The following is a 12991-nucleotide window of genomic DNA, read 5'->3' on the forward strand; positions in this document are numbered from 1 at the left end:
AATTTTTCCACGTATGGGTTTGATGATAAAGTGGTTGAGTAGTTGATTGGGTGGGTAAATATTAATCCTGTTGATTCGAAATATAGTTGATTGGGTGGGTGAAAATGTGCAAATCCTGATGATCCAAAATCCTGATCCAAACGCTGATGTGGGTGGGTTTATTTTATTAGGCGGACAATCCGGCTCGAAGGACCAAAATGTCGGGGTGATCGACGTGTGTTTGCCGGTGTGCCAAATAAAATAAAAACTGATTAGAAATCGGGTAACAATTCGGATGTGTGTATATTTGAGTAAATATAATATATGTATGTATGTATATGGGTGAATAAGTACAATTGGATGTGGATGTGTATAATTGTATGTTAGTGTACAAAACTAATTACGATTATACTTAATCTAATTATAAATTTATATGTAACCTGATGTGGTTGAATTTTCCCGCGTTGAGATTGATTCTGCTGCTGTTGTTACTGCTGATGCTGTTGATATTGTTGCTGCTGCTGTGGTTGTTATTGCTGCTGCTTTTATTTTGGCGCCTGTATGTGTCCGTCCACTGTGGTGATTCGTTTTATTGTGTTTTGTTGGGTTCTTCGTTGTTATATTGGCGCTGTTGGGTGTTTTTTGCATTGTCCTCTAATTCGTATTTCGACGAGTTAGGAGGACAATGCAGGGATGTGTTCATTTGGTATGAACATAGGCAATTGAGAAATAAAGTCCTCTCTCGACGAACAAAAACAAAAATCTATAAGTCACTCATTATTCCCGTCCTGCTATATGGTGCAGAAGCATGGACGATGACAACATCCGATGAGTTGACGTTGCGAGCTTTCAAGAGAAAAGTTCTGCGGAAGATTTATAGTCCTATGCGCATTGGCCACAGCGAAAATCCATTTCAATGGAACGATGAGCTGTATGACATAGTTTAGCGAATTAAGAGACAGCGGCTATCCTGACTAGGTCATTTTGTCCGAATGGACGAAAACACTCTAGCTCTGAAAGTATTTGACGCAGTATCCGACGGGGACAGCAGAGGAAGAGGAGGACCTCCACTCCGTTGGAAAGACCAGGAAGAAGAAGAAGAAAAACAGATTTCGGTTTACAAATATCCACGTAGGGCCGCTTTTTCAACGTCCGATTAGCAGCCATCTGTCAGTTAAGTTCTTCAAAAAAAAAGATTCTTTATCGAATGAAGGAGTCTTGGTTAAAATAGTTAAAGTCGAAATCGTGAAAAGTTTCAAAGTTTTACTGATCGGATAAATCATTTTCAAAAATAATCTATAATCCTAAAAATTGATCCGATATGTCTCAGTATACAGCAGAACTGGTTTGGCGCTGCTTATTGTACATAGCCTTTATATATCTTTTAATATATTATGGACCAGCTCAAATACGTATGTACTTATATCCAACTGATAGAAAATCCTATGCTGCATGGAAGAAATTTTGTAAATATCGGCCTTTCAAAAACACAAATGGGTAAAAACATAAGAGGAGCGTAAAGGATTTCTCCAACACAACAATATTGGTCATAAAGCTTGGACCGCTCTATTCCTTGATTTGAATCCATTTAAAAATGAGTGGGGAGATATCATTTAATATGGTTTTGCAAAAATGCGGACTAATAAAAGCTGGAATGTGGAACGGCAATCAATCCGATTAATAAGAGCATGAGTTTAATGAACTCCATCCTGCGAAGATGTGTGGCTTTACATCAAATAAAGTCTATTAAATTATATATTGGGTTGTCAAAAAAGTCTTGCGGTAATTTCGCTGGATGGCGCTGAAAGCGCGTAGTTCTAGTTTTATTCGTCGCATCGGGTCATGCTATACCTTTTTGGAAAGCTCATTTCACGCGCTAACACGTGTTTGATTGATTGTCGTTTCTTTTAAGTCGTTCGTGAGTTATAGCGTCGCAAACATGGAGCAGAATAAAGAGAAAATACGGCATATTTTACAGTACTACTACGATAAAGGCAAAAATGCATCTCAAGCCGCCAATAAAATTTGTGCAGGAAATGGAAACTGTATCGGGTCCATAGATACAGTTTCCATTTCCACCGCACAACGATGGTTTCAACGTTTTCGTTCTGGTGTAGAGGTCCGGAGCGCCACGCTCCGGAAGGCCTGTCGTCAAAAATTGCGATAAAATCGCTGAATTGGTCGAAAGAGACCGGCATAGTAGCAGCCGTAGCATCGGTCAAGAGCTGAGCATGAGTCATCAAAAATTCATTTTAATTTCAATAAAAAAAAAAATCAATAAAAATACCGCAAGACTTTTTTGACAACCCAATGTTAGTTGAATTATTATATCATTTTCGTTAACAGTTAAAATATTGGTTTCGAAATTTGAAATTGGTTATTTGTTAAGTGCACCACTGTTGGTTTTTGAATGCACTGACAATTTTAATCAAAAAATTCGATGAAATTTAAATAAAGGCAGCGGGTAAACTAAAATAGGAGTAATACTTAGTATATTTTTCATTAGCATACCTTGTACAGAAAAAACAGTCTTTGCTTAAGTCAGAGTTCACTTTAGACTCTGATTTTCTTTATTAAAATTTCTTCCCTCAATACATTTCTTAATTCTAATTTCTTAACTATGTATATATGTATATGTGTGTATGCTTAGTGTGCATACACATGTGTAAAAATGTATTATATTTTTATTGCATTTTTGAGATACCAACGCATTGATATTTTATAGTTTTTTTAGATTAGTGCATCTAACGCACTTATACACATACGTACACACGCTTGATACTTTCTTATCTGTTGCTTGTGTGCATTAATATTTCGAGTATGTATATTTTGTATTTTAATATTAGTATTATGTATACTCTAATTTATGAGTTTTCTTTTATGTGCAATGATTTTCACATTTTTATGAGCAAGTCTCATATTACAATTTTGTTGCTTACCATTGCACTTGACATTTAGTGGACTGTAGATACTTTTTATTTAATTTATTGTTTACATGTATATTTTTATGTATTAATGTAGTTGTGTCAAAAATATAATTTTGTATATATAATTCTATCTTAAGGTTACAAAACTTTCATGTTCATATCTTTATGAACATTCTGCCAGGGGCCAAAGTTGTATCTTAACTTTACTTATATATTATATTTTATTATTAATATTTTTTAACTATGTCTAACTGGAAGTTCAAATGGAACAGTCACAGTTCTTGTTACACATTTGGATCTTATATATAAAATAGTAATGATTAATGCTAACTATTATCAAAACTAATGTTAGCGAAACGTGACCACTTACGTGATGAAAATTTATACTTTTTAATTTTATATTTTCTGTTTTGAGGAGTTCTATTTGTTGTTTAAGATGTACGATATCTTTGGTATTGTTTATTAATGTTGAATCAAAAGGTTTTATTTGTAGTTCTGGAATATCTTCAATATCTTTAACCCAAGAAGAGGATAGCAATTCTTTTTTAATTTAAGATTGTACGTGATGAGTTGCTGTTACAGTTACTCCTTCATGCCGGACTGTGCATTCTTCTCTTATTGTCATAATGCCTTGACTAGGGATTTCCATATGCATTTGTTGATTATTATCACATTCTAGATATATCATTGCTTTGCTAAATAATTTTTAAAGCCACCGATATTAAGAAGATAATTTTATCCAAACGTATTTGTAGAAGGTTTGAAATCACATGCTTCATTTTCTAATTGTTTTAAAGCTGCTACTTCACATGAATTATCCGTCGCTGATTTCCAAGCTAAATTTCCAGGACATTGGTAATGATTCTCTGAGTTAGTAGAACATTTATCTAGATCTACTTGGTTTATAAGTGAATATTGATTCAAATCAAACTTGTATATTAAATATTCTGCCTTTATTTCTGGAATAATCATATTCCCTTTGTAATTTATTGGAAGTGGATTTAATTTATATACGTTTGACGGTTCATACGATATTAAGGGAATTTCTAGGTTTATGACTAGCCGTGAATCAACAATTAAACCTTTAGCAGTCATCGATTTATAAATTTCTTTTAATTCGTTACCCGATTGTCTTCCAGGTAGTATTAATTTGTGTGGTAGTTTGTTTCTAATAAATTCAATTTCTTTATTAAGTTGCGAAGGCTTTAATAGTTTTGGAGATTAATTATTGAAGTTTGGATTTCTTCACATTCGTCCATAACTATTCCTATTGAAATGGTTAATATATGAAACATCAAGGTCATTCGTTCAGCATTTTGATCTTTTATTCTTCTTCTTCTTAATTGGCGTAGACACCGCTTACGCGATTATAGCCGAGTTAACAACCGCGCGCCAGTCGTTTCTTCTTTTCGCTACGTGGCGCCAATTGGATATTCCAAGCGAAGCCAGGTCCTTCTCCACTTGGTCCTTCCAACGGAGTGGAGGTCTTCCTCTTCCTCTGCTTCCCCCGGCGGGTACTGCGTCGAATACTTTCAGAGCTGGAGTGTTTTCGTCCATCCGGACAACATGACTTAGCCAGCGTAGCCGCTGTCTTTTAATTCGCTGAACTATGTCAATGTCGTCGTATATCTCGTACAGCTCATCGTTCCATCGAATGCGATATTCACGTGGCCAACGCACAAAGGACCATAAATCTTTCGCAGAATTTTTCTCTCGAAAACTCGCAACGTCGACTCATCCGCTGTTGACATCGTCCAAGCCTCTGCACCATATAGCAGGACGGGAATTATGAGAGACTTATAGAGTTTGGTTTTTGTCTGTCGAGAGAGGACTTTGCTTCTCAATTGCCTACTCAGTCCGAAGTAGCACCTGTTGGCAAGAGTTATCCTGCGTTGGATTTCTAGGCTGACATTGTTGGTGGTGTTTACGCTGGTTCCAAGATAGACGAAATTATCTACAACTTCAAAGTTATGACTGTCAACAGTGACGTGGGAGCCAAGTCGCGAGTGCGACGACTGTTTGTTTGATGACAGGAGATATTTCGTCTTGCCCTCGTTCACTGCCAGACCCATTCGTTTTGCTTCCTTGTCCAGCCTGGAGAAAGCAGAACTAACGGCGCGGGTGTTGAGGCCGATGATATCAATATCATCGGCATACGCCAGCAGCTGTACACTCTTATAGAAAATTGTACCTGCTCGATTAAGTTCTGCAGCTAGAACTATTTTCTCCAGCAGCAGATTGAAAAAGTCGCACGATAGGGAGTCGCCTTGTCTGAAACCTCGTTTGGTATCGAACGGCTCGGAGAGGTTCTTCCCGATCCTGACGGAGCTTTTGGTGCCGCTCAACGTCAGTTTACACAGCCGTATCAGTTTTGCGGGGATACCAAATTCAGACATCGCGGCATAAAGGCAGCTCCTTTTCGTGCTGTCGAAAGCAGCTTTGAAATCGACGAAGAGGTGGTGTGTGTCGATTCTCCTTTCACGGGTCTTTTCCAAGATTTGGCGCATGGTGAATATCTGGTCGGTTGTTGATTTACCAGGTCTGAAGCCACACTGATAAGGTCCAATCAGCTTGTTGACGGTGGGCTTTAATCTTTCACACAATACGCTCGATAGAACCTTATATGCGATGTTGAGGAGGCTAATCCCACATTAGTTCGTTATAAAATTTATTAAGTTGTTGATTCATTTTCTCAAAATTACGGTTAACTTCATCTGTTGTCTTTTTTAATATATTTATGGTAGAATCAACTACCGATGTCTGCCTTTTAAACAATTTTACTATATCTTTTTGGTTGTCGAAAATATTTCTAATATTTGATTCCATATTTTCTCGGTCATCAGCATCCATAATTCCGAATAATATATGGTAAATTGAACCAACGAATTCGAATGGTGCTCGCTTTTTTCTATTTTGTTTTTTCATAAACAATTCATTATTTGCTTTAAGACTATTATATTTGTCATTTAAAGTTGCAGTAATCATTATGCAGGCATCTTCGTAATAGGTCAATATTTTGCATTGATTTTCAAGTCTGTTAATAAATTCTTGTATTTTATGCATCCGATCATAATAAGTACCTAATTCGTAATAGACTATTAAATTCCATTTTGAATTTATTATGTCCATTTTACTAATCGGTTCCAAATATATTGCTGTATTATTTTTTAGTTTAGTCACTGAAGCTCCTGATTTAGATGTATCATTAATGTATAATGACTTAGTTTGTGTTGCTAGCATGAGTATCGTTAAGAACCACATCATCAATTTGCTTGATTTACTCGGTCGTTCTGAGGTTGCAGTATTTTTTGTTATTCTCGAAGTCAGCAAACTTGTCACATAATTTGCTTCCTCTGCTCTACTGCTGTTTGTTACCTCCAGTGGGCATAATTTGTGAACGGGCCGTTTAAGTATGCCATTTTGTAATTTTAGAGTTACAACTCTTATATTTCCATCCTTTCCCGGAAGAGTTTCAATAATTTTTCCTAATGGCCATTTGGCTGGATGAGTTTCTTCATCTTTAATAATAACTATTTGTCCTTGTACGAGATTAGCTTGTTTGGTTTTCCACTTCATGCGTTGTTGCAACATTACAACATATTCGCTTTCCATCGTTTCCAAAAGTCTTTTTTAAGTTTTTGTATTAATTTCCATCTATCTAATAAACCTATTTGGTTATCATTAATTGCTTCAGGACAATCTATTATTGGACATCCTATTAAAAAATGGCCAGGCGTTAAAACGTCTATATCGCTTTCACTATCTATCGCACATAAAGGTCGTGTATTCAGTACTGCTTCAATCTGTGATAGTAAAGTAATCAGTTCTTCAAATGTCAATTTAGTTTCGCCTATCATTATTTTTAAATGATATTTCACCGACTTCACTCCTGCCTCCCAAATTCCTCCGAAGTGAGGAGCTGCCGGGGGCCCGAAATGCCATTGAATTTTATCTGCTTCTAATATGGGAGCTACGGCTGAATTATTTTTGATTGCCATTTTAAAATCTCGGTCTAATCTTCTACAAGCTCCGACAAAATTTGTTCCATTGTCCGAATATATATGTTGACGTTTACCTCTTCTAGCAAAAAATCTTTTCAAAGCAGCTAGGAACACTTCGGTTGTTAAATCACTTACTGCTTCTAAATGAATAGCTTTTGTTGCCATACAAACAAATACAGCTATATATCCTTTAAATGTTTTTTGTCCTCGTCCTTTTGAACATTTCATATGAATCGGTCCTGCATAGTCTATACCAACGTGTGTAAATGGAATTGACATAGATACTCGGAATTCTGGAAGATTTCCCATTAATTGTTTTGCTACTTCTTTGCGGTAACGTACGCATCTACTACAAGTTCGAATTGTTTTTTTTATAGAATTCTTCAATCCAACAATCCAGTAATTCCTTCTAATCATTGATTCCATTAACTTGTTTCCTCCATGTAAAGTTATTTTATGAATATTTTCAATTATCAATGATGACAAATGTGACTTATTTAATATTATTGGGTGCTTTTGATTAAATTGCAGATTTGAATTACCCAATCTACCTCCTACACGAAGGATTCCCTTATTATCCAAAATTGGATTTAAGCTTGCAATGCTACTTTTATGATTAATTTCTTTTTTTATTTCTAAACTCTGAATTTCCTCTCTAAATTGTAATTTTTGCTGATATCTTATTAACATTTCTTCAGCTTCCTTCATTTCAGATTTAACTAAGTATTCAGGGCATTTTTTCCCTCTTATTCTTTTTACAAATCGCAAAATATAAGCTACTACCCTTATTAATTTGCTTAAACTAGAATATTTAAGTATTACCTTATCCAAGAAATGTAATTCCTCTGAGGTTGTCACATACGTTGCATCGATTTGAATAATCTTCTTTATTGGCCAATGATGTTCCTCTTCTCGCAACCATTTTGGTCCCTTCCACCATAGATCGTGTTCTATTAGTTTGTTCGCCAGTACCCCTCTGGTTGCTACATCAGCTGGATTGTCCTTTGTTCCAACGTGTTGCCATTTCGCATTGGAAACAAGTAATTTGATTTCTTCTATTCGTGTTCTAATAAATCTGTCTTTACTTTGGCAATTATTTATCCATGCTAACGTTATAGTTGAATCGCTCCAAGCAAATATTTTCATTTCTCTGTTGATGACTGTTTTTAGCCTTTGCAGCAATTTAGCAAGTAGGTGAGCCGCGCATAGTTCCAGTTTTGGTAACGTTTCCTTATTTTTAATTAGATTCACTTTAGTTTTACCAGCAACAATTGTTATAACTGATCCAACTTTAGTATATACAACTGCTGCATTAGCTTTCTCTGAAGCATCTGCGAATCCATGTAGTTCAAATTTAAAGTTGTTTTTAGTTTCAAACCATCTAGGAATTTTTATTTGTTTTATCTCTGGTATATGCTGCATAAACTCTTGCCATTCTTTTGTTAAATTCTCGTCAAGAAACTCGTCCCAGTTGAGTTTCATCAACCAAAGTTTCTGTATAAATAAAAATTGAAGTCTCGGTCCTATGAAGAGGATGTCATTTAAACTACTTCCATTTGTAGTTTTTGCAGACGCATCGAAAACTACTCGTAGTTTAGTCGTTCTACTATCTTCTCGAATCACTGCTTGATGTGGCAAATAGTATTTTCCGCATTTATTTTCACTTGCTTTTTCCATGTGGCCCATTTCTGAATATTCTTTCATAAATTGCACATATTGTTGTTTTAACTCGTTATTTGTAGCGAACCTTTTCTCAAGATTAAGAAACCTCGCCATAGCTTGTTTGCGAGAATCGCCCAATTCTTTTTCTTGTTTAAAAGGTAGATTGACGACAAATCGATTATTTCCATTTCTTACAGTTGTTTTTTCAAAAATTCTTAGGTATTCATCATCATCTGCTGTATCTGCTGGAGTTTTAGTGTCTTCTATTTCCCAAAACTTCTCCAATGTTGTAGTAACCGCTGCTAAAATTGTATTGTTTTTTCTCGGTTGTTGTAAAACTCCCGACAATATCCAGCCCAATTTCGTAGCTTGACCTAGTATTCGATCCTTTTTAAATATACCTTCTTCTAGTATGTCGGCATATATGTCACTTCCAATGACAATATCGATTCGATCTGATTTATTGAAATTGGGATCAGCTAAAGTGTAGTTTTTCAATTGTTCTACATCCCATTTAAACGTTTTGTCTGGTTGAGCACTCGCTATTTTCGGCAAAATTAGTGCTTCGACATTGTACGCCTCGTTGCTTAGGAATCTCGGCTTGATTTTAATGTTGATTTTAAATTTGGACACTCCCACTGAGGTATTTCCTAAACCTTGTAGTTCAGTTACTTCTCTTCTTCTTGGTAAATGAAGTATTGAGATGCTTCTTCGGAAATAGTAGTTTTTGGGATCCTTGATCGATTAGAGCTCGCAATGTCACATACTCTCCATTTGCTGCCTTCACCATTATCTGTGCTGTTGCTAGGAGTATCGCCATTTCCGAATGTTTCGTCATCATTGGGGAAGATGTTTTTGTGACATTTTCTTCACTTCCTCCTTTTCCTTTTTGGAATTCATTGAAGTGCAATAAATTATGATGATTTCTTTCACACTTATTTCACTTACATTTTCCTTCATATACGTGATCACGGCAAATGTAGCATAACTTGTTGTTTGTTATGAATCTTCTTCGATTCATCGTAGTCAATGTCTGAAACTTTCTGCATTCACCAATTTGATGCCCAGGAACCTTGCAGTATACACAATTATTTTGTGCCGCTGTATAAAATGTAGGTGTTCGCTGTGGCTGCTTTTGATTGTTCCATTTAGTTGGTTTTCTGTCGCGTATTGCATCTAGAGCTTGATATTGCTGTTCCAGAAAACTGAAGACGTCATCTAGGCTTTGTATATCCCTACTTTTTTTTACGTTTTGCTCGTATAAACGTAGACTTTCTTTGTCTAGTTTTCGAACCACTATCCGAGCTATGATGGCTTGTTCGTCATTTAAATTTAGATTTAGCCCTTTTAAAGCATAAATGCATTCTTTGGTGGTATCTAACAGCTGCTTCATGCTTTGTGCACTTTCTCCATTTGCTGTCGGTTGATCAAGTAGTCTGTCTACTTGTGCTGTAAATTGTAGCCTTCTATTCTCATACCTTTCCTTGAGAATTTGCCAAGCAGCTTCATAATTTGTTGCTGTTACTGGTAGATGTTGAATTAATCTACCAGCTTCTCCACCTAATGATGTCTTCAATCGGAACATCTTTTCCACTTCTGTAAAGTGCTTCGAATCATGCACCAAACTTTTAAAAAGATCGTGGAATGACGACCATTGTTTCATTTCACCGTAAAACATCGGAATTTTAATTTCCTGCAGTTTTATATTGGAATACATTGTTTGTGGTGAATTATAATTATTTAATTTCTCCGTTATCCTTTCGATGATGATTTTGTATTCTTGACGAAATACATCTATTTGTTCCTCAATAGATTCTTCAGTTGTTTCAACTAATTTGATATTTTGAGTTTCAAAATATGATTCTTCAACATTTTCAAATTGTATTTGAAGCTTGGTTTTGAATTCTCTCATTTGCTCGAGAAAATCCAATGCATTTCTTCGTATTTCATCCATCGTGCTTTTGAGCATTTTTGCTCGACGTTGATATTTTCTTTCAACGCCAGACGCGGCTTCAGGTGGTGCGACCTGAATAGTTTGTGGCGTAGATTCTATTTGCCACATGCTGCTCACTGCTGAAACACCTTCGGCAGTACTTTGAATTCTTAAATTCTGAATAGAATTCTCCATTGTTTGCATTACATGCTCGAAGTAGTTCTTCGCAATGTATTCCTCAGCTTCTTGACTCTTCTTAACCATTATATTATTATGATTTGCAGTAAACTCTTTCATAACAGTCTGAATATGATCCATATATTCCAGACATGAAGCCTTTCTTATTTTTCCGCTCAGGATTTTCTGCTCCTCCAACGCAGCTAGATCTCCCAACTCCTTCTGTCGTGTTAGCAAATTCTTCATATTTGCTTTTTTATAGATGGTTTTGTATATACATATATATTTTTTTTTTGCACTGTTCTTGTTGTTATAGCCACAAGGACGCTTTTAAAAATTTTTTTAACTTTTACTAAAAGTAATTTTTATAAATGCGGGTAGTCTTTGCTATTCCGGCTTACATTTATTTTTACTTGGCTAAGTAATGCTCTTTTTCGTTTAAGAGGCTTCTAGTACTTGCACTTGCTCGATTCTTTTTCAAAAAGAGGATCGAAGGACCAAATGTACAGAAAAAACAGTCTTTGCTTAAGTCTGTACTGTGAGAGTTCACTTTTGACTCTGATTTTCTTTATTAAAATTTCTTCACTCAATACATTTCTTAATTCTAATTTCTTAACTATGTATATATGTATATGTGTGTATGCTTAGTGTGCATACACATGTGTAAATATGTATTATATTTTTATTGCATTTTTGAGATACCAACGCATTGATATTTTATAGTTTTTTTAGATTAGTGCATCTAACGCACTTATACACATACGTACACACGCTTGATACTTTCTTATCTGTTGCTTGTGTGCATTAATATTTCGAGTATGTATATTTTGTATTTTAATATTAGTATTATGTATACTCTAATTTATGAGTTTTCTTTTATGTGCAATGATTTTCACATTTTTATGAGCAAGTCTCATATTACAATTTTGTTGCTTACCATTGCACTTGACATTTAGTGGACTGTATATACTTTTTATTTAATTTATTGTTTACATGTATATTTTTATGTATTAATGTAGTTGTGTCAAAAATATAATTTTGTATATATAATTCTATCTTAAGGTTACAAAACTTTCATGTTCATATCTTTATGAACATACCTTCAGGAGGTATTCTGGTCTAGAAATTAAGACAAAATCGATTTTTTTTTTATATTTTCAAAGTTTAACTATTCAAGAATATGTGTACAAGAGGATTTTTCAAAATTCAAATTATTTTCGGAGATATAGGCATTTTTCTGGCCCGGCATCCATACTGGTTCGGCCGGAACTAATCGAACAAAAAACTTTACGCGAAACTTTAAACGCGTTTTTCTCAAAACTGACTTTTTCGGAACGATACCCACGACTTCTCAGGTTCTACAGGACCGATTTACTTGAAATTTTTATAGAGTCTTCTTTATAGGCTTGTCTATGGTTGGAACTAGACCCATCCCCAAATTTTTGTTTTTATTAGTTTTAAAAAATTCGAAATAGTCAGAAAAAATGATCCAAAAAAAACTTTTTTTTAGGCAGTCGCCATTTTGTGAAAAAACTTTTTTCCCACTTTTCCGTAGTTCCGGCCATTACGACATTATTCTAGATTACTAATCTTTTTTTTTTTTGGTTTCAGATAACTAGGAGGGTTGAAATCATGGGTATGGTCACGTGGAAATTTTTAGAGACCCCCCACTTCATCAGCTCATAATTTTTGAATTTTTTTACTTTTTTTAGTTTTTAATTTTTTTCTATACTCTTCTAAAATTAACAAATAACTAACAAAAAAATTGATAGTAAAAATATTATATTTATATTTAGCTCTCTGTGCGAACAGTGGTGAAGAAATTTTACAAATGCACAACATAACGTACAAGTGAACAGATTAAGTGTTTTTCTTCCTAGGAAACCAATGAGGGTATAAACACCACGTGTTGACAGCAGCTCTAGAAGATCAACGTTGGGATTTATGATGAGTCTGAGTGCGCAAGAACGCAGAGAATACACACAACCACCAAACCTTTACTTTAACAATCTACAGTTAAATCGAAGAAGCAGTAAGTGTTATTTTCTACTTTGAAATTTGTATTAATTAAGGGCGAAGGCCGCAGAAGGGGGAATACGAAAATAGCACACTCTCAAATACGCGTATTGCCGTCTCCCTCTTTTAGGTAGGTTTGAACCTCTTAACATCCACAATTCACTTTAAGAGAAATGTCTGAGGAATCTCTGCTCAACAACAGAGTTAGTGGCTTATTACACGCAGCAACTTTTGTCTCGCAAATCTTGGTTTATAGGCGAGGGGGCGACGAGGAGAGGAGAATCGCGCCGAGTTTC

At 35.2% G+C, this 12991-nt stretch overlaps 2 protein-coding genes across 2 annotated transcripts in view; one reads left to right on the plus strand and one right to left on the minus strand.

Annotated features, from left to right (window-relative positions):
* Positions 1–12991, plus strand: part of LOC125779322 (craniofacial development protein 2-like) — a 158790-nt gene that overhangs the window by 72620 nt on the left and 73179 nt on the right. The window lies entirely within an intron of this gene.
* LOC125779310 (uncharacterized) overlaps positions 1–12991 on the minus strand; it is a 45826-nt gene that overhangs the window by 7425 nt on the left and 25410 nt on the right. The window contains exon 1 of the mRNA XM_049460584.1: positions 1–12991. This exon is cut by the window's right edge and continues 25410 nt beyond it. Coding sequence (XP_049316541.1) covers positions 9510–10925 — 1416 coding nt within the window. The 5' untranslated portion in view covers positions 10926–12991 and the 3' untranslated portion in view covers positions 1–9509.

The sequence above is a fragment of the Bactrocera dorsalis genome, chromosome 6 (genome assembly GCF_023373825.1).
Source record: "Bactrocera dorsalis isolate Fly_Bdor chromosome 6, ASM2337382v1, whole genome shotgun sequence".
NCBI lineage: Eukaryota > Metazoa > Arthropoda > Insecta > Diptera > Tephritidae > Bactrocera > Bactrocera dorsalis.